At 50.5% G+C, this 21,897-nt stretch overlaps 1 protein-coding gene across 11 annotated transcripts; it reads right to left on the minus strand.

Moving 5' to 3' along the window:
* Positions 1–8,304: 8,304 nt before the first annotated feature.
* Positions 8,305–21,897, minus strand: RAB29 (RAB29, member RAS oncogene family). 11 transcript variants are annotated; one of them, XM_051821246.3, is made up of 6 exons: positions 21,370–21,897; positions 20,798–21,043; positions 18,162–18,233; positions 15,792–15,973; positions 14,709–14,830; positions 8,305–14,430 (listed from the first exon to the last, which is right to left on the minus strand). In XM_051821246.3, the coding sequence occupies exons 2-6, from the start codon at positions 20,919–20,921 to the stop codon at positions 14,316–14,318; spliced, it is 615 nt and encodes a 204-aa protein (XP_051677206.1). In that variant the 5' UTR covers positions 20,922–21,043; positions 21,370–21,897; the 3' UTR covers positions 8,305–14,315. The 11 variants fall into 11 exon arrangements, with proteins under 11 accessions (XP_051677206.1, XP_069911289.1, XP_051677214.1 ...); XM_070055188.2 differs by having other exon boundaries at positions 15,792–15,968; positions 21,370–21,397; XM_051821254.3 differs by lacking the exon at positions 21,370–21,897 and adding an exon at positions 21,172–21,361 and having other exon boundaries at positions 15,792–15,968.

Raw genomic sequence — 21,897 nt, forward strand, 5'->3', positions numbered from 1 at the left:
TATAAAATAGCAATCTTAATGCATTTCCATATATGTTTCGACCAAGTATATTGTCATCCATATTGCTGTCAGGATCCAAGGCAGAGACGGTGGTGGTACAAGGATAACGGAGTGACTTTTGTGGCAATAGTTTTATTAGGATAAATCACTATTGCTTTAGCAAATACCATTGCTTGGGGTTCTGAGATGAGAGAGGAGTTGTTTCCACTCATTGATTAGGTACTGAATGGCAGTGGCTTTTGTGAAACTGCCCAGGCAGGTAGGAAGTGCAGAGCGGGTCTTCCAGGCCTGGGCCTCCTGGTTTAGTCCAAGGCCGACAGGCAGATGGGCGCTGAGTGAAGGCTCTCCCCCTCCAAGGGGAGGGTCATGCCCTATCCTCTTCACGGCTGCCTCAGCAAACATCTTCCCTCCATTCATTTGCTCACTCACTGTTTCAGCAACGCTGTCTCTTAGGAAAGACTTGAACTTCTAGTTTACTTTTCCATGGACAAGCACAGAACTACACCTGTCAGAGCCGAGAGCTCCCGGAACACACTCTCCAAGATCAGTTCCCAAGTGATCAGCCTGTGGACCTGTCCCAGCCGCACCCGGTCTGTTGGAAACTGAAGAAAGGCACTGATCTGGGAGAAGTCAGACTTTAGAAGCATGATCTGATTCTACTGCAGGGCAATCTGTGTAATAAAGCCGTGAGAAACTGAGAACAGGAGGCTGAGGCGTACGGGTGAGCTGAGTATCTTTTCATCTGGTTAGTGTCCACAGTCCTTGCCTATTTTCCTGTTGGACTATGGTCTTTTTTACTTGTTATTTAGTGGAGCCATTAAGCCTTTGACTCTAAGGTAAATTAAAAATGTTATCTCAAAAAGTAAAATTAATTCTGTTGCATGCATAGTGGGTAAATCCCATATGGGCGCCTGTTCAAGTCCCGGCTGCTCCTCTTCTGATCCAGCTCTCTGCTTGGGATAGCAATGGAAGATGGCCCAAGTCCTTGGGCCCCTGCACCTGTGTGGGAGACCTGGAGGAAGCTCCTGGCTCCTGGCTTTGGATTGGCACAGCTCCAGCTATTGCAGCCATCTGGGGAGTGAACCAGTAGATGGAGGATCTCTCTCTCTGCCTTTGCCTCTCTGTAGTTGTGCCTTTCAAATAAATAAATAAATAAATAGATATTTAGCAACAACAACAACAAAAGAGGCTCTGGTGACAGAAAAGGCAGACTCCTTTCTTTTGCCCTGGAAGTGAAAGCCAATGACCTCTAAGCTGGATGCTTCACTCCCGCTATGATTCTGGTTATCTGTGGCCTGTGCTGGCCCCCTGTGCACATGGTAATGACAGTGAGAGCTGGCAGTGCTGGGCTGGTAGGACTGACGCTCCTTCCACATCCCTCATGAATACCCGTCGCCCTCAAGAGCTAGGCTCTAGCAGCTGGGAGCTTCGGACGATGTTTTCAGCACTTGCAGCTCTGTGAGCTCATGGAAGTCAGCCAGCCAGGGCTCAGGGCAGACACTGACCGCTGCCTGTGCTGGCCGCAGGAGCGCAGAAAGGTGCTGCCCTTTGAAGACCCCGCCGAGAAGTTCAAGAAAGTTCCTCCTGCTTTTGTTTCGTTTGTTTTCAAAAGTTCTACCAACTGTTAGCTGTCTCTGTCCCACCACCCTGGAACACAGGATGGGCCATAAAAGCTGGTGTCCCTGGTTAGTCTCCCTGCAACCCCAGAGGTGGAGTAGCCTGCTTGCAAACAGGGCCGTGGGTAAGGAGGATGCTTTCTGGTCTTCCTGTGCTCAAGTGTCTTGTATAGTTCCTCACTCCAGACTTTATCTTCCTCTCTGCTTTTTTTTTTTTTTTAGATTTTATCTATTTTATTTGAGAGGTAGAGTTACAGACAGAGAGAGGCAGACAGAGAGAGAGAGATCTTCCATCTCTTGGTTCACTCCTCAAAAGGCCACAATGGTTGGAGCTGAGCTGATCAGAAGCCAGGAACCAGGAGCTTCTTCCTGGTATCCCATGCGGGTGCAGGGGCCCAAGCATCTGGGCCATCTTCCACTGCTTTCCCAGGCCATAGCAGAGAGCTGGATTGGAAGAGGAGCAGCCGGGACTCGAACCAGTGCCCATATGGGATGCTGGCACCACAGGCGGAGGGTTAGCCTACTGCGCCATGGTGCCGGCCCCTCCTTTTAGCTTTGAAGGTGGAAGAGTGAAGCTTAGGTGAATTTCTACTACAAAAACAATAAAGATGTATAACTTGGAGATCATTTGATTTTATATTTTTCAAAGATTCAGTTACTTATTTGAAAGAGCAACAGAGAGAGGGAGGGAGAGACACACAGAGATCTTCCATCTGCTGGTTCACTCCACTACATCCACGTCTGGGCCAGGCGGAAGCCAGGAGCCAGGAGCTCGATCTCAACCTCACACATGGGCGGCAGAGACCCAAGTACCTGGGCCATCATCTGCCACCTTCCTAGGCACAGTCACTGGAGATGGGCTCAGAGGCCTGCAGGGACCGGAACCAGCACTCATATGGGACGCAGGCATCGCAAGCGCAGTTCAGCCTGCTGTGCCGCAGTGCAGCCTCCTTGAAATTGATTTTAAATTGAAGAAAAAAGGTCAGAAGACCAATTCTTGCTGCTTTGCTGGACACCAACAAAATCCATAGAAACGTTGCCAGTATAACATTGAAGGAGACACAGCTTTGTCTACAGCGCTAACAACACCAGGCCCTTATGACATGAGCATTGCTGAAAAGGGAGGCACCAAGGTATACTAAAAAGCACATTGAACTTGTAGTCAAGAATTTCTCTCTTGAGCTTTGGGATTTGCTACCTGGGCGATCTTCAGCAAATTTCAACTCTCTGCACCTCAGCTCCTTTGTGTGTAAAATGGGAATAATGGCACTGGCCCTTCCTACTGCACAAGGTTAGTGTAATCACAAGGAAAAAGGGCTCGCTTATGAAGGTAGCTCATGCATGGTGGGAGCTGGCGTGGGATCAACCACACACGTCTTCCGTAAAGGAAAAGCCCACACGCCAATAGCAAGCTTATTCCTCCAACAGAAACAGTCGACCCCAAACTCTGGGAACACAGTTAACCAGGATTGCCCATGGCTTACAGATGGAGCAAGGGTGACAGTGAGAAGTGGAAGCAGTCAGCTCGCAGCACCGGAATGTCCACGCGTGTCTGTCTTCCTCCTGCACCTCCTGCACCTCCTCACTATTCCTACCCAAACGAGAGCACCCGCTCGTGTTGGTCTCCCCGTCTCTGTGTGGGTCCGGCCCAGGGTCCCCCAGGGGACATTCCCACTTGGATGTCTACAGGCTTGGCTTATCCATGCCAGAAGAGCCGCCTGCCTTCCCACTTTCCATTCCTGACTCATCCATTTCTTTTCTTTTTTTTTTTAAAGATTTATTTATGTATTTGAAAGTCAGAGTTACACAGAGAGAGAGAGAGAGAGAGAGAGAGCTCTTCCATCTGATGGTTCACTCCCCAATTGGCCGCAACGGCCAGAGCTACTGATCCGAAGCCAGGAGCCAGGAGCTTCTTCTGGGTCTCCCATGTGGGTGCAGGGGCCCAGGACTTGGGACATGCAGAGAGCTGGATTGGAAGTGGATCAGCTGGGACTCAAACTGGCATCCACATGGGATGCTGGTACTGTAGGCAACGACTTTACCTGCTACAACACAGTGCTGGCCCCTATGTAATTTTTTTTAATGCAAACTTTGAGTTGGTTTTATTATTGATTTCTTAAGGAAATATATTTATTTATTTGAAAGCCAAAGTTACAAAGAGTGAGGTAGAGAGAGAGTGAACGTAATCTTCCATCTGTTGGTTCATTCTCCAAATGGCTGCAATGGCCTGTGCTGGGCCAAGCTGAAGCCAGGAGCCCAGAGCTTCCTCTGGGTCTCCCACGTGGGTGCAGGGGCTCAACCACTTGGGCCATCCTCCGCTGCTTTCCTAGGCGCATTAACAGGGAGCTGGTTTGGAAGTGGAGCAGCCGGGGGTTGAACCATATGGTATGCCGGTGTTGGAGGCAGGAGCTTAACCTGGAATGCCACACACCAGGCCCGGGAATTTATTCCTCTGTCCCGCATATTTTGGGACCCATTACCCCATCTCCATATGACTCCCCTCCAGCCTTTCCACCCTCTGCTCCACATCCAGCTCAACTAGTTTTTTTCAGCTTCCACAGGAGACAGAACATCGGGATGTGTCTTCATGGGCACACCCCCCCCCCCCATTTCTATCAGAGGATCATCTTTTTTTTTTTTTAGTATGGTGAGAATACTTAAGATCTACTCTTAGCAGATTTCAAGTGTACAGCTCATTAGATCTCCAGAACATAAGCATCTTAGAACCCCTTTGACCGACATCTCCTGTTCTCCCAACCCCATGGTCCCTGGGAACCACTCTTCTACTCTCTTTTTCTATTAAAGGTTTATTTATTCATTTATTTGAGAGGCAGAGTTTCTCTCTCTCTCTCTCTCTCTCTCTCTCTCTCTCACACACACACACACACACACACACATATGGAGAGAGAGAGAGAGAAAGAGATCTTCCATCTACTGACTCACTCTCCAAATGCCCACAATAGCCAGGGCTAGGCCAGGCCAAAGCCAGGAGCCAGGAACTCCATCTGGGTCTCCCTCATGGGTGACCGGAACCCAGTACTTGGGCCATCGTCAGCTGCCTCCCAGAGTGTGCTCCCAGGAGGAAGCTGGATCTGAAGTAGAAAGAGAACTCAGTCTCAGGCACTCTGATGGATGCAGGGGTCCCAGGTGGTGCCTGGCCATGCTGCACCACACTGTTGGCTACTGTTTCTCTTTTCTTTTCTATATTTATTTGAGACACAGAGAGGTGGAGAGTGAGGCAGCTCCCATCTGCTAGTTCACTGTCCAAATGCCTGCAACAGCCGGGGTGGGGTGGGCTGTCGGACCTAGAAGCTAGGGACTCCATCCAGCTCTCTCAGATCTGTGGCAAGGACCCAACTCCTGGGCCATCACCTCTGCCTCCCAGGGTGTGCACTAGCAGGAAGCAGGAGGCAGGGATTGGGAACCTGAGCCGGGAGTCAAACCCAGGCACTCAGATGTGGGACGTGGGCATCTTAACCACGAGGCCAGTGCCCACCCCACCCCCACCCCCGTTCTCTTTTTCTGTGAGCTCAGCATTTTTGAGATTCCAGTATATGTCTGGGTCTGATTTATTTCACTTAATAAAATGTTCTCCATGTTGTCACATGGTAAAAACTGGTATGGCCAGTTAAGCTGTTGCCTGGGACGCCTGCAGTCCCCTATCAGCACTGACTCGGGTCCTGGCCGCTCCGCTGCCCGTCTGGCTCTCTGCTAATGTCCTGAGAAGCAGCAGATGATGGCTCAATACTTGAGTCCCTGCCACCCTCGTGGGAGACCCAGATGGAGTTCCTGGCTCCTAGATTAGATTTGGTCTGGCCCAGCCCTGGCTGTTGCAGCCATTTGGGGACTGAACTGGCAGACAGAAGATCTCTTTCTCCCTTCCTCCCTCTCTGTCACTGTGCCTTTCAAGTAAATAAGGAAATAAATCATTTTTTAAAAAAGATCCATTTATCCATTTGAAAGGTGTGTTGTGTGTGTGTGTGTGTGAGAGAGAGAGAGGATCTATTCATCTTCCATCTGCTGGTTCACTCCCCAAATGGCTGCAACAGCTGGAGCTGGGCTGATCCAAAGGCAGGAGCCAGGAGCCTCCTCTGGTCTCCCACGTGGATGCAGGGGCCCAAGTACTTGGGCCATCTTCTGTTGCTTTTTCCAGATCATTAGCAGGGAGCTGGAACGAAGTAAAGCAGCTGAGACTCAAACCAGCACCCATATAGGATGCCGGCAGTTACCTGCTGCACCACAGCACCGGCCTCCAAATAAATCTTAAAAACACAAATGGCAGGATAATATTCTGATATATACATATATATATATAATTCTGATATATATATACATTCTCTATCCATTCGTCCATCCGCAAACACTTAGGTTGAGTGCGTATCTTGGCAAGTGTGAGTAAGCCGTGATGAACATGGGAGCGCAGACACCTCTCTGAGGCACTGATTTTATTTCCTTGGAGTATACATCCAGACGGAAGATGCTGGATCATATGGTGGTTCTATTTTTATTTTTTATTTTTTGAGAAACCTCTAAGCTGGTTTCCATAATGGCTGTACCAATTTGTATTCCCAGCGGCAGTGTGGAAGGGCTTCCTTTTCTTCATGTCCTGACCAATGCTTGTTACCTTTCGGCTTTTTGGTAGTGGCCCATCTCACAGGTGTGCGCTGAGCGTGCACTGTGGCTTTGATTTGCATCTGTTTCCCTGATGTCCAGTGCTCCTGAGTACCTTTTCACAGACTTGTTAGCCATTTGTATGTCTTCCTTGGAAAAATGTCTATTTAGGTCCTTTGCCCATTTCTGTTTCTCAGTGATTGAGTTTGCTGAGTTTGTTATATATATTTGGGCATCAACTCTTATTGTAGATGTCCTTTCTCCTGTTCTTAAGTCCTTTTATTTTTCTTTTTTATGAGTTACTTATTTTATTTCAAAGGCAGAGTTGCAGAGAGGCAGGGGGAGAGGGAGAGGGAGAGAGAGAGAGAGAGAGATCGTTTTCCATCCGCTGGTTCACTCCCCAGATGGCTGCAGTGGCTGTAGCTGCGCCGATCTGAAGCCAGGAGCCAGGAGCTTCTTCCAGGCCTCCCATGCGGGTGCAGGGAGGCTTTGGGGGACAAGACATACACACCACAGGAGCTGCTGGTTCCACTGTTACTGTGCACCCTTAAATGACAGCAGCAGCTTTCCTTCTCTTTTCTCTGTGATCCAGCGTTGATCAGAGACATTGCCGTCTGCCTAAACTGTGACACTCATCTCCTCATTCCGAGGGAGTGCACTGCATTTCTGTCTGAAGTGCATCCCCTCCCGTCACTCTTCACTTGCAGACTCCGGCCCAGACCCACTACCTTCTCTTCCACATGGCTCTTCCCGCCCGCCCCCTCCTCCTCCATCACTGTTAGAGAAGACTTGACAGCTGCTGTTGTGGCTCTGTGGGTCAAACTGCTGCCTGCAACATCGTTGTCCCATTCTGGCAGCTCCCCGCTAATGGCCTGGGAAGTAGCAGAGGATGGCCCAAATACTCGGGCCCCTGCACCCACATGAGAGACCCGGATGAAGCTCCTGGCTCTGGCCTGGCCCAGCCCTGGCTGTTGTGACCATTTGGGAAGTGAACTAGCAGATGACAGATCTGTCTCTCCCTTTCTCTCTGTAACTCTTTCACAAAAACAAATCAATCTTTGAACAAGACAAAACAAACTCTTCCTTGACCTCTTTCCCCTTTGGATTTCTGTGGTATAGATCTTTATACCCCCTATAATGCTGACTGCAATACTAAATACATATGGTGTGCAATTGCAAATGTTTGGTTTAAGTGTGAGTATAATGATGTGAAAAATATCTTTGCATAAAAAGTGGATTGAAAGCTTATTTGCTGAAATATAAATAGAGATCTGGATTGGGTTGGGGGCTATAAGTGGTTTGGGTTTTTTCTTCATTTTCCTTAATAAGCAGGTTTACAGTCTTTCATTGTAAATGTGTTGAAAATGTGTATCCCCATTAAATAAATTATTCTTTGTTTCCATCATGCTGTAAGCTTGTTAAGTGGAAAACTCCAAGGACACCAGCACACACACATACAGAAAAGCCTGTGGCTGCTGGGGTCCCACTGTTTAGGCTTAAAAACGACAGCGTTGCCTCTTGCCAGCTCTGTAACCTTAAGCAAAGTCTTAATCTCTTGTAATCTTGAGCAGAGGTCTTAATTTCTTGTGCCTCAAATTCCTCTTACCTTTGTCTCATCCGGGTTATTGTGAAAATAGAACCAGTGGAAAGTGCTCGGGAGATTACTCAGTTTGTAGCGAACACTTGAATTAACATTAGCTACTGGCAGCAACAGTTGAAACTCGAATGGCTCCTAAAAACCCTTGTACTTGCAAACAAGAAAGCTGACCGTCACAATGAAACGGCGGTCACTGGGCGAGTGGACCTTGTTCGTGAAATATCTCAGGACACCTCTGCACTGCATGCTGGTCACACTATACCTTATTTGGCCTCAAATTTCCTTACATGCCTGTCTCTGTCCCACACATAAACATGCTCTCAGAAGCCATCTAACACAAACCAAGAGTCTCAAACCCCAACGGGTTCAGTTTTGTTTCTCTAAATGTCTGGGCTTATTTTCTAAAATAGATTTTTTTTTTCAGGCCAAATGTTTCCCAGAAACCTCAATGACAGAATGGAGACAGGGAACGAGAAGACGTGCAGTCATGTCTTGGCTTTATTACAAATGCAGCAGGCTGCCTCTCAGTCACATTTGGAGACATTTGTTCTCTCAGGCATAAAATGGGAAGGACTGTTTGCTGGATTTCAAAGATAGTCTAAGAGACATAGCCAAGGATACTTCAAAAGTTTGAAAATGCAATTAAAAGATAAGGCTGTTTTGATGCAAAAAAAAAAAAAAAAAAAAAAACCCACAAAAACCTGAAATCCATGCTTATGAGTTTTCAGAAAGTTCATGGAAAATGCATTGTGAAAAAAACTAGGCATGGATTTCAACATTTTTTTGCATGAAAATAAACTTAACTTTTAATTCCACTTTCCATGAAATTTTTTTAAATTCATTTGTAAGAGTTATAGAGAGAGGAAGAGAGAGAGAGAGAGAGAGAGCGCTCTTCCATCTGCTGGTTAACTCCCCAAATGGCAACAGCGGCTGGGGCTGGGCCAGGCTGAAGCCAGGAGCTGGATACTCCATCTAGGTCTCCCACGTGGGTGGCAAGGGCCCAAGAACCTTGAGCCATCTTTCACTGCCTTCCCAGGTGCATTAAGCAGGGAGCTGGATTCGAAGTGGAGCAGCTGGGACTTGAAGAGGTGCTCATGTGGGATGCTGGCAATGCAGGTGGCGGCTTAATCCACTGTGTCACAATACTGGCCCCAGCATGAACTTTTTGAAGGACCCTCTTACAACTCAGAGACCTGAAGGAAGAGCTCTACACAAAGTGAGCTGTTGGTGTCTTGTGCTACTGGGCTACCATGGTAAATCATACAATACCTGTGTCTGGGCCAGCCTTGTGATGCAGTGGTTACAATGTCACTTGGGATGCCCACACCACATATCTGTGCCTGGGTTTGAGTCCTAGCTCCACTCTGGATTCCAGCTCCCTGCTAATGTGCGCTCTGGGAGGCAGCAGATAATTGTCCAAGTAGTTGGGTGCCTGCCACTCACATGGGAGAATGGGATTGAGTTTCCAGTTCCTGGTTTTAGCCTGGCCCAGCTCTGGCTGTTGGCTGCATTTGGGGCATGAACCAGCAGATGGGAGATCTGTCTGCTTTTCAAATACATTTGTTTCATTTAAAAAAGAAATATGGGTCAGCATGGTAGCACAGTGTGTTAAGCCACTGCCTGCAATGCCAGCATCCCAGATGGGCACCAGTTCGAGTCCCAGCTGCTTTACTTCAGATCCAGCTCTCTGCTATGGCCTGGGAAAGGTGACCCAAGTGCTTGGGCCCCCACCACCCTCATGAGAGACCTGGATGGAATTCCAGGTTCTTGGCTTTGGCCTGGCCTTTTCCCAACCAAGTGGCCACTTGGGGAGTGAACCAGAGATGGAAGACCTCTCTCTGCCTCTGCCTTTCTGTAACTGCCATTCAAAGAAAGAAAAAGGAAGGAAGAAGCCAGGCAGGCAGAGTTCTAGAGAGGCGGAGGCATTGAGAAAGAGAGGTCTTCCATCCGCTGGTTCACTCCCCAAATGGCTGTAGTGGCCAGAACTGGGCCAATCCAAAGCCACAAGCCAGGAACTGCCTCTGGGTCTTCCACACAGGTGCAGGGGCCCAAGGACTTAGGCCATCCTCTACTGCTTTCGCAGGTCATAACAGAGAGCTGGATCAGAAGTGGAGCAGCCAAGACCTGAACCATAGCCCATATGGGATGCTGGCACAGCAGGCGGAAGCCTTCCCGGCTACGCCACACCTCAGGCCCCAGCTGCCCTTTCTATCCAGCTCCCTGCTAATGGCCTGTCAAAAGCAGTGGAAGATGGCACTGCCACCTACATGGGAAACCCATAAGCTCCTGGTTCCTGGCTTCAGCCTGGCCCAACCCCAGCTGATATGGCCATGCAGGGAATGAACCCCAGCTGATATGGCCATGCAGGGAATGAACCAGCAGATGGAAGATCTATCTCTCCCTCTCTCTGTAACTCTTTGATTTTTTCGAATAAATAAATAAATCTATGTTATCTCTTTCGTCTTCCTATGCATTTTCTCCTCCTTATTCCCATGGACAAGTAAGTAGTTCCAAATGAGACAGACTTCAACTTGAATATGAGCCAAATTAAATGAGTGTGAAGAAAAGGCATGGAAACAGTACCATTGCCCACTAAATACTGTTAATAGCACGGGTCAACTTGCTTGGGTCACAGGCTGCCCAGGTAACTGTACAAACATTATCCTAGGTGTTTCTGCCAGGGTATTTTTGGGTGAGATGAACATCTGACTTGGCAGACTGAGGGAAGCAGAATGCCTCCCCTAATGCAGGTGGGCCTCATGCCCTCATCTGAAGGCCTGACTACAACTAAAGGCTGCCTCCCCGCTGCCTGCTGGTCTTCAACTGGAACAGTGGCTCTTCCAGCCTTCCAGCCTTTGGACTTTAGCTAGCACTTGAGCTAGGACATGGGCTTGGCAGATTCTGGACTTCCCAGCCTCGATAATCAAGGGAGACGATTCCTAATTAAATACATAAAGATTTCTCTCTCTATATATATATGTATATTTATATATACTTAAAGCTACATCTTTATAGGTCTACATGTTTACACCTACCTCTTTCTCTTCTGTTGGTTCTCTTTCCCCGGAGGACCTTAATACAATAGCATTATTATCCTGAAACTCTGCAGATAAAACTTGAGAGAATTTCAGATCACGATTGAAAACTAAGGCCAGGCAGGTTCTTCTAAGAGCAAATGACATGCATGGAAATATTCTTCAGCCTCTGGTGTTTATGGCCACTTCTGTGGCCACCACCTGCAGTTCCACCATACCATATGGGCACTGGTTCAAGTCCCAGCTGCTGCACTTCCCATTCAGCTCTCTGCTAAGGCCTAGGAAAAGCAGTACAAGATGGCCCAAGTCCTTGGGCCCCAGCACCCATGTGGGAGGCATGGAGGAAGCTCCTGGCTCTTGTCTTCAGATCAGCACAGCTCTGGCCATTGTGGCCATTTGGGGAGCAAAGCAGCAGATGGAAGACCTTCTCCCTTTCTCTGCCTCTCTGTAACTCTGCCTTTCAAATAAATAAATAAATCTTTAAAAAAAAAAAAAGGCTAATAAAAAAATACATGTAGAGTTCTTTCCAACACACATAATTTTCTGTTGACTGCCCACCTAGTCTGCCCTGGAGCTTTGGGCGTTATTTGGTGTTAAGGATGAGGCACGGACACAGCTGAGCCATCTTCCTACACACAGGGGAGCAACGAGGGTGGAGGGTAAAAGGGCCCTGAAGCTTGTTTCCTGGGCAATGTGGTCTCTGGATTTGAGAGAATTTCATGGGGGTTTTTACACCCCCCAGCCATGCCTCAGGACATGCCAAACGCAGGCAACGATAAGGACAGGCAAGAGAAGTGTCACGTTGAGTGGAACAGTGCCGTTTCCCAGGGAGAGCAGACAGACACCCAAAAAATGGAGATACCAGGACAAAAAATGAGAAACTCAATTATTCCTTAGCAATAGCTGGGAAAAGCGAATTAAAGGAATCGTCGTGGAGTAATTTGGGCTCATGAGTTGGGACAGCAGTCATCGGTCATTACTGCGAAAGGGCCTTCCCTGACCTATGATCTCGCGCCCCCTGCTTATTTGGTCACTCAGCTACTTTGTTCAGAGAAGAGAGCCAAGACAGCCAGGATCCCACGGCTTGTTCTCAATATACTCTGTAGGAAATTCTTATGTTTTCTTCTTGGCCAAAGGCCAGCTGAGTGGTTGAAGGGGCATCTTGATTCAAACACAGAAACCTCTCCAGGGAGGGGCTCCAACAGTACCCGCATGCTAACAAGTTTATCCAAGAGGTGGCAGCCAAGTGACGAGCCCAGTTGTTTTTAGTAGAATCACATTTCCATTCATGTCAACATTTTTCTTCCTCTTCTTAACCAGTTTGCTTTCCTTTAAGGTTAGGAGCTCGGAGAGGAAATACTTCTCTCTCACGTCCTCTTTTACTAGTTTTAGGCCTAAAATGCTTGCCAGTTGGGAGAGAAAATCCCGAAGGGCTGGAAGCCAGCCCCTAGCAATGCTTGAAGAGGTAGGTAAGTCCTGAGTCAGCAGAGGGCAAAGCAAGCACATCCAGTTTTTCAAATGGTCACATCTTTAAGCAGTAGGTGGCTCACTCGTTACACTGAGTACTGAATCAGAACCAGGCAATTGGATCCAAGTGGTACTAGTAAATCAACAGATAAACAGTAACATTTATCTTCATTTTAAAAGAAGGTCTATTTAAAATGTAAAGTCTCTGTTTCCACATACTCTTGAACAGTAGCATTTTACAAACTCACACGGAAGGCCAGTGACTGCCAGGAATACAAGATTCAGTTCTCGTTTATTTTTTCAGGGGCTGGAATCAGGGATTAAAAGCCACTTTTCGGCCGGCGCCAAGGCTTACTAGGCTAATCCTCCGCCTTGCGGCGCCGGCACACCGGGTTCTAGTCTTGGTTGCCCCTCTTCCAGGCCAGCTCTCTGCTGTGGCCAGGGAATGCAGTGGAGGATGGCCCAAGTGCTTGGTCCCTGCACCCCATGGGAGACCAGGATAAGTACCTGGCTCCTGCCATCGGATCAGCGTGGTGCGCTGGCCGCGGCGGCCATTGGAGGGTGAACCAACGGCAAAGGAAGACCTTTCTCTCTGTCTCTCTCTCTCACTGTCCACTCTGCCTGTCAAAAAAAAAAAAAAAAAAAAAAAAGCCAGTTTTCTTCTCATGTAAAGGAAAGCTGGTATTCTACTATCCTTTTTAGAATCACTGTAGTCAAAACCCTACCTGAAAACAGCAACGCAAAGAGGAACTTTAAGGACCTAACAGATTGTTCAAGTTACAACAATTGCTATTAATAACCAACAGCAAAAGGCTGAAGGCTCGGCCCTGGTTCTCTTTCTGCTTGTTGGCCCCTTCTTTCTCAGGACAGTGGCTTTCAAATCTGACCAGTGGCAGAAGGACCCAGAGACCTCAGGGCATATGGAATCTACAGAATTCCCCAGCGTGGATTTCCAAACCAGGCTCATCAGAATCACCTGCTCCGAAAATGAGACAGTCTTGGGCTTCACCTTTGGAAATTTTGATTCAGTAGGTTTGAGACTCTGATCCAAAAACCTTAACATTAATACATTTTTCAGCTTCTCAAGGGGTTGGGCCAGGTTTGGGAACCACTGACTCAGGACGCTTCTTTAAGGTCTAGCAGAGGACTTCCAGGCTCCGAGCTCACTAGGAACGTTCAGAGCCTCGGGGAGGTTACATATCCCCATCCTAGAGAGAATTTAACAAATTAAACTGTCTAGGAGAGATGTGACCCTAAAAGCCTGCCTAGTTTATGGCTGAAATCGCCTACTGATTTTCTGTCTAAGCATCCTTTGCAGGGCCAAGGCCCACAGTTTCCTGTGGCTGTCCAGTGCCTGCTGCCACGGCGCTCACAAGGTGGCTCGGCTGGACTCCGTTCTGTTAACCTCTCTGCCTTTTCTTCTCCCATCCAGATTCCCGAATTGTGAAGGACAGGCCTATTTTTGGAGCATCACAGCTAACTGCGTCAAGACATCAACCCAAAAACCCGAGGCTCTATCCCCCTGCACTGGTTAAATTCCAAGTTCAAGACCGAAAGAATTTGAAAATGAAGTCCTACACTAATTTGGGAAATGTCATTTGATCTCATTTTCTTTTCCAACTGAAGTCATGATACCAACATGCATCCAATGGAAAAATAAGTCCAAGAGTAGGTGAGAATAAGGATCTTTAAAACACAGATCCCTGCCGCAAAATTCCAGATGACCGACTGAGGGCTGAGATGATCTTCCCTGACAGAAAGCACGCGCTGGACCCCATGAGTCAGCAGCAGGTCAGAGCCAGCTTCTAGGGGGTACAGAAAGGCACACGGGTCCCAGGGGTCTTTACCAAGGGATGGTGGACCTCCTTCCTGGATGGTCAGCAGAGGACAGTTCCAGTGTACGGACCACAGCTGATGGAACTGACAGATGGACCACCACTGGAGAAGACAGAAAGTCCTAGAAGAGGGCTGGGCAGGCAGCCGAAGCCACTAGCAGCAGGCCCAGCTGGAGGAGGACTTGCTCTGCAGGTTGATGTAGTTCCCCTGGGTGGACAAAGACACGGCCTCTTCTTTGGAATTGCTCATCATTTTTTCAATGAGGACTCTGAAAAGCAAATAAAAATAAGCCCGAGAGGCTGGCTGAGGAAGAGCAGAAGCCACAGACATTGTCGGTCTTAGACCAGACGGCAGGTGGTAAAGCCACAAGGCTTCATGCACCACAGTCCTCAGGAGAGAAGACAGCATCCGGGCTTGCAGGGCCGGGCGCTCCAGGGGCTCCATCCGTTCTTGTTCCCTCAGAAGTCAGAAAAGGGGGCCCCTGGAGTCACAGCGGAAGATGGGCAAGTCCGTGTGCCCACCCCCAGAAAAGCAGGAGCTACTCACCTCATGGCCTCATTAATATTCTTGTTCTCCTTGACTGACGTTTCTGTCCAACCTGTGAAGCCGTTCTCTTTACTGAACCGGTCGATCTGGTCCCTGCTCACTGCCCACGGGGACAGATCACACTGACAAAGATAAGAAAAGGCAACATCATAACCTTCCTGAGAACAGGACCTCGGCTCAGATAACCTGCCAATTTACTTATTTTTCACTTTTTAAAAGATTTATTTGTTTACTTGAGAGGCAGAGATACAGAGAGAGGGACAGATAGAGAGAGGTCTTCTATTCGCTACTTCACTCCCCAAATGGCCACCGCAGCAACAGCTGGGCCAAAATGAAGCCAGGAGCCAGGAGCTTCTTCTGGGTCCCTGATGCAGGTGCAGGGGTCCAAGCACTTGGGCATCCTCCATTGCCTTCCCAGGCCACAGGCCGAGGGCTGGATCGGAAGAGGAGCAGCAGGGACACGAGCTGGTGCCCATATGGGATGCAGGCACTGCAGGCGGAGGGTTAGCCCACTGGACCACAGTGCCACCACCCCCCCCCCACCCCCGTCAATTTGAAACCTTTCTCCACCAATGGCAATGAACACTAGCATCTAAAACCTATAATCCCATTCTTCCCAAGGAGAGTCTCACTCACAATATTCCTTGAAGGGAGGAAGTAAAGATTCTGCCAAATTGAAAAGGTGAAACAAATGTTCAGAATGAGAGAGCATTTAAGCCTTGTATTTATTTGAGAAGCAAAGAGATACATGGGGAGAGAGAGAGAGTGTCTGTGTGTGTTCCCCTTCACTGGTTCACTCCCCACTGCCAACAACAGTTGGGGTTAGGCCAGGTTTAGGCTAGGAACCAGGAGCTCAATCCGGGTCTCCCAGCTGAGTCCTCACCTGCTGCCTCCCAGGGATGCATTAGCAGGAAGTGGGAGTGGGGCAGAGACGGAAATCCGGGCACTGCTATGGTATTCGGGCACCCCAAGTGACAGCTTGACCGCCAGGGGAAAAGCCTACCCCCAGAGGACATTTCAGATATGCTTGCTCTCTGACCACAGAGAAGAAATGGGAGTTACTTTCTCACACTGGCCACAGACCTTGTTGGCCAAGAGCAGGCAGGGCACGGGCTCTCCATTGGGCAGGGTGAGCTTGCTGTCCAGGTCCTGTTTCCACCTCTGGCTGTTGCTGAAGGTAGTGGCGTTGGTAACGTCAAACATGATAACACAGGCGGAGGCGTCCCGGTAGTACAGCCGCGTCATGGAGGTGAAGCGCTCCTGCCCTGGGGAGGAAGGGCCGCCCTCGAGAAGGTGACCCCACCTGCCCACCGGCCCTTTCTTGTCGGAGAGGCCTCACCCGTACGCGACACAGGAACCCTCTGACTTGCCCTCTCCCACTCCTGGTCTTCTCTCCATCCCACAGAGGGCCTACTAAACTCAGTCATCCCCAAGGCAGACTCTGCTCCCAGTCTCCCACTCCAGATCTGGACTCAGTTACTGTTATTTGTGTGACTTGCTAAGTGCTTCAGATTTCTCGTGTGTGAAGTGAAGTCAAAAGCAGTTGCTTTGGGGCTCGTGTTGTGGCACAGTGAAAGGTTAAGCTGCCACTAGGAACACTGGCATCCCAAACTGGAGTGCCAGTCTGAGTCCAGGCTGCTCAGCTTCCAGTCCAGCTCTCTGCTAGTGCTCCTGGGTAAGCAGGAGAAGATGGCCCAAGTGCTTGGACCCCTGCCATCCCTGGGGGAGACCTGGATGGAGTCCTTGGCTCCTGGCTTCAGCCTGGCCCAGCCCTGGCTGTTGCAACCATTTGGGGAGTGAACCAGTAGACGCAAGATCTCTCTCTCTCTCTTTCTCTGTCACTATGGCTTTCAAATAAATTAATAAATCTTTTTAGAAAATCAGCTTTTATGATAGGGTTGTTGGAATTAATGAGTCCCTGAATTAAGAAAATTTTATTCTGAAAGTTTTTACTAACATGTAACACCTGTACATTTTATTTATTTATTTATTATTTATTTTGGAAGTCAGAGAGAGATCTGCTGGTTCAATCCCCAGAACGTCACAATAGCCAGCGCTGGGCCAAGCAAAGCCAGGAGCCAGGAGCTCCCACATAGGTTGCAGGGGTCCAAACACTTGGGCCATCTTCCACAGCTTTTCTCAGGCCATTAGCAGGGAGCTTGACTGGAAGTGGAGCAGCCAGGACACAAACCTGCACCCATATGGGATGTTGGCATCACAGGCAGCAGCTTTACCCACTATGCCAAAATACTGGCCCCCATTTCCTGTACATTTTCATGGGGTACTATGCAGTATTTCAGCACATGTATATAGCATAAAACAATCAAATCAGGCCAGCGCCACGGCTCACTAGGCTAATCCTCCACCTGCGGCGCTGGCACCCCGGGTTCTAGTCCCGGTCAGGGCGCCGGATTCTGTCCCGGTTGCCCCTCTTCCAGGCCAGCTCTTTGCTATGGCCCGGGAGTGCAGTGGAGGATGGCCCAAGTACTTGGGCCCTGCACCCCATGGGAGACCAGGAGAGGCACCTGGCTCCTGCCATCAGATCAGCGCGGTGTGCCAGCCGCAGCGCGCCGGCCATTGGAGGGTGAACCAACGGCAAAGGAAGACCTTTCTCTCTGTCTCTCTCTCTCACTGTCCACTCTGCCTGTCAAAAAACAACAACAACAACAAAAACACTAGAATCTAGTGCTTCTTTTACTGAATATTTATTCACTTTTATTTATTTGAAAGGCAGACAGAGAAAGAGAAAAAGAGAGGAGAATCTTTCATTCCTTGGTTTACCCACAACAGCCAGGGTTGGCCAGGTCAAAGGCAGGGACCCAGAACTGAATCTGGGTCTCCCAGGTGGGTGGCAGGACCCAAGTTTTTGAGCCATCATCTGCTGTGTCCCAGGGTGCACATTAGCAGGAAGCTAGCATCAGAGGCAGAGCTGGGGTTCAAATCCAGGCATTTGGATATGGCATGTGGACGTGGTGAGGGGCGTGTCTACACGGCTATGCCAAACACCGGTCCCTAGAATCTGTTATTTCTCTCTGCATTTTGGTACCTGTTTTCCAATCTGCTTCTGTCTGCTCTCCTCCCTCCCCTGCACCCCACCAGCTGAATTTAACATCCGCAGGAAAGTGCTTGGGGCACAGTAAGGGTCCAGTATTATCATCCTGTTTTCTGGGTTCCTTGTTTCTCCTCAGGGTCAGCTGTAAACCCCTGCTATAGGAACATCCACCCCCAGTTGGGATAGTCCACCACCTTGCTAGCTCCTCCTCCTAGCCAGACGCGGCTCCAGGTCCATCCAGGGCAGAACATCTGCCCAAGCTCCCCCTCCTCTCGGCTCCTTTCCTCCGAGCAGCCCAATCAGAAAAAACCTTTCTGGTCTCGCCGGCCCGCTTCTTTTCTAAGCACTTGCTGGTGAGGTCACAGGCCTTCGCTTGTTCCTAGCCGGCCATCCCAGCTCACCTGCAATGTCCCACAGCTGCAGCCGCACCACCTCCGAGTCAGACCACTGCAGCACCTTCAGCGCGAAGTCCACTGAAACACAGGTAGGTCGTATTTTAACAGAATTTACTTTTATTTTAAAAAGATTTTTATTTACTTATTGCATCTACTTGAATGCACAGTGAACAAGCGAGCAAACGAGATCTTTCATTCATTGGTTCTATTCTCAAATGCCTGCAGCAGCCTGGGCTGGGCCAGGCTGAAGCCAGGAGCCAGGAGCTCCATCAGGGTATCCCACATACGTGGCAAGGGCCCAAGCTCTTGGGCCATCATCTGCTGCCTTCTAGGGAGTGCATTAGCAGGAAGCATAGCAGTCAGGCCTTGACCGAGACACTCCATCACGGGGTGCGGGCATCCCAGGCCGGGGTTTAACAGGCTGGGCCACAATCACCCTTCCCTGAAAATTAAAAAAAACAAAAACGACAAAACAAAAAAACCACAGGGATACACTCATATCCGAGAAGCAGTTACAACCCTGGGGACACACAATTCCAAAGCCATTCGTTTGTTTATTTTTAAGCCCTCAGTAGGTCTGAATGAGCTCAGCCTGGCATATTAAGTGGGGGACAGGGAATTCCTATTCTCCAAAGGGGTGCCCGACTTTTGCTTTCCTGCCCACACAATCCATGTGACTCCAAGGCCAGGCACAAAAGGGCAGCAGTGATTGTGAGACCAGCCCCCCTCTCTCCGTTGAGCAGTTCCTGGGAGATTTAGGGGATTTTCTCAGAGACGATGGGGGAGATGGGGAAATGAGGTGAGGGCGCTGCACTGCATCTTCTACGTTCGGTTTTACTGCTGGCTTCCAGTCAGCCTGGCTGCAGGAGTGCTCTCCAGCCGCAATGGGGAAAAGGCAGACGGCCCGGAGTGACGGCAGGCTGACTCTGCAGGGAAGGTGGCGGGATGTGGGCAGTGCCCGGGCTGACCTTAGCTCCCTGTCCCTCTCCGACTCCCTGCCTGTCCCGCACCGAGAGGCTTCCCAGGAAGAAGCTGCAGCTGCGAGAGCTGGGCTGGGCTCCACCACCAAAGGCTGCAGGAGCGGTCCCGGGAAAGCTTTTGGCTAAGGACAGAAACAGAAGAGTGTCCAAGGTTTGAAGGCACATCCTTCTGATCTGCGACAGAGAGAAAAGCTAGCAGAAATTTAGTACAAGCACCGTTAAAAAAAAAAAAAAGTCAACTATATTCTTGGGGCCGGCGCTGTGGCACAGCAGGATAATGCCCTGGCCTGAAGCGCCGGCATCCCATATGGGCGCCGGTTCGAGACCCGTCTCCTCTTCTTCTGATCCAGCTCTCTGCAATGGCCTGGGAAAGCAGCAGAAGATGCCCCAAGTCCTTGGGCCCCTGCACCTGCATGGGAGACCCGGAAGAAGCTCCTGGCTCCTGGCTTCACATTGGCGCAGCTCTGGCCATTGCAGCCAGTTGGGGAGTGAACCAGTGGATGGAAGACCTCTCTCTCTCTCTCTTTCTCTCTCTGCCTCTCCTCTCTCTATGTAACTCTGACTTTCAAATAAATACATAAATACATATTTTAAAAATTATATTCTTTACTCAAGGCAAAGGGGAGCACTTGCTAAACATTAAGGAGCAGGACACTGTAAACCCAAGTCCACGAACCATGGGTCCTCGTGTTATGTGGGAGCGAGGCGCACAGTGGTTGGGGATAATCTGTGAAATTTTAAACCCGCTGGATCTTCTTAAGGAGGATATTTTAAATAGCACTGTAAATAGTTTCCTCTTAAAAAAGTCCATATGAACACCAGCACACATTGTCAAAAATGTACATCAGTGCAGTTTTTTTTTTCTTTAGAAAAAGTTCTTTTGAGCAGAAATAAATCCATGTTAAGTGACCCCGCTCCCTCCACCAGCTCCTTCCCGCTAAACGCCTGCTAAGCAACAAAAAAAGCGTTTCCACCTCTGGAAAATCAGCTGGCTGGGTCCAAAGGCCGGGCCGGGCGGGAAAGCAGCGAATGCCCTGTGGGTTCTTGCTGCGCGCTGCCTTCCCCAGAGCGGGGAACCCGGGTGGGCAGAGGCGGGAGAAGTGGTGCAATTCACGTTCCTCGAACAACCTCGGTTACCTTAATGAAGCCATCACTGGGCAAAAACACAGCTCTCGCCCGACAGGTGTCTGACGGTGTGGCCCGGGGGCCATCAGGGGCTTTTGCGTTCCCCCAGGCCACCCACATCCCCAGGGCAAGGCCAGCGTCCCGGAGCCAGTTCCGCTTCCGAGGTTCACCCCCGCCCCCAGCCAGCTTGCACACCCAGGTGTTCAGCCGTCCCTCACGCCCCAGAGCCGGCCGGGCCCAGCACGGGCGGCCGGCCGCTCGCAAGGCGGCGACCCGTGGCAGGCGCCCTCGGCCTCCCAGCCGGTCCCAGGCCTCGTCCGCACACGCCGACTCACCTCCTACTGCGGACAGATAGACGGCTTGGGCTGGGTTAAACCAGGTAGGGAGAGCGCGGGAGGCGCCCAGAGCCAGCCCCCGGCCTCGACGCCGCCGGGTGCCAGGCGCCCACTTCCTGAGCCGGACGCGGCCCCGGGGCCACCTCCCGCCGCCTCGGGTCCGCGGCCTCCGCCCACCGCGCCGGCCCCGGCGGCGTCTCACCTCCCACCGTGGACTTGTAGTGCTTGCTGAAGCTGTCCTGGGAATACCGCTGCACCAGCGACGTCTTGCCCACCGCCGCGTCGCCCACCACCAGCACCTTGAACAGGTGGTCGCGGCTGCCCATGGCCGGCGGCGCGTGCGGCGGCGCCGGGCGGCGGGAAGTGGGGGAGTCACTTGCTTTAACCCCTGCGGCTCCGGGCCCCCTCCGCGCTCGAGTTCGACATTCTCACCCGCCACGCGTTCGAGCTGCTCCGACGAGAAAGCAAAAAAAGGAAACTTGGCACGCAAACCCAGACGCGCTTCCTCCCCGCGCGGCCGCCGCTGGGGTGGGGCGCAGGGCGCGCGCTTAGCCCCCCGCGGCACGCAGCTCGCACCTCTCCCCGCCCCGCCGGCTGCCGAGAAACGGGACCAGGCACCGCGGAGCCTCGCCCACCGGGATTTCCCCCATCCCGGCCAGCTCATGACCCGGGCGGGGCCGGGAGGGGGGCCCTCCCTGCAGCGCGCGAATCATGTTGAGGGGCTGGAGCAGCCCACATCTCGGTCCCCGGCACCCCCTCTCGCCCTTGGCTCACCGTCCCGTTCCTTCCTCCGTGGGCGTCATGCGCGGAGTTGCTTGGCGCACTACATTTCCCACCGTGCCCCACGGCCCGGAGACCTGGCCGAGCGCAGAGAGCCGCCCGCAATGCCGCCTGGGAAATGTAGTTTCGTCGCTATTTTTGTTTGGAGAAAACCTACGTGAAGTTTTCAAGGCTTTCGAACTCCTCCTTTCGAAGAGTAGAGTGCCGTCAGGGGACATTTGTTAGACTTGCTATCCCCTGACTCAGTCCACCCTCAGTTTTCTCATTTCTTTAAAGGTTTTATGGAGTTAAGATTAAAAATGATCGCTTTAATGAAAGCCCATTTCTCACCCACCGTGTTCCAAGTGAAGTTCCTTCAAATAAGGAAGTCGAGGGCCTTGTGAACATAATCTCATATTTTCCATAAGACCCAATACCAGGCAAGCTCAGGAGAACCTAACCCAGTAGATCAAACCGACGCTTAAAATAATCCAGACCAGGGACCGGCGTGGCGGTGCCCGTGAGCTGAGCCGCTGCTTGCCT

Source organism: Oryctolagus cuniculus, chromosome 13, assembly GCF_051225735.1.
Source record: "Oryctolagus cuniculus isolate XC-2025 breed Fujian yellow rabbit chromosome 13, ASM5122573v1, whole genome shotgun sequence".
Lineage (NCBI taxonomy): Eukaryota > Metazoa > Chordata > Mammalia > Lagomorpha > Leporidae > Oryctolagus > Oryctolagus cuniculus.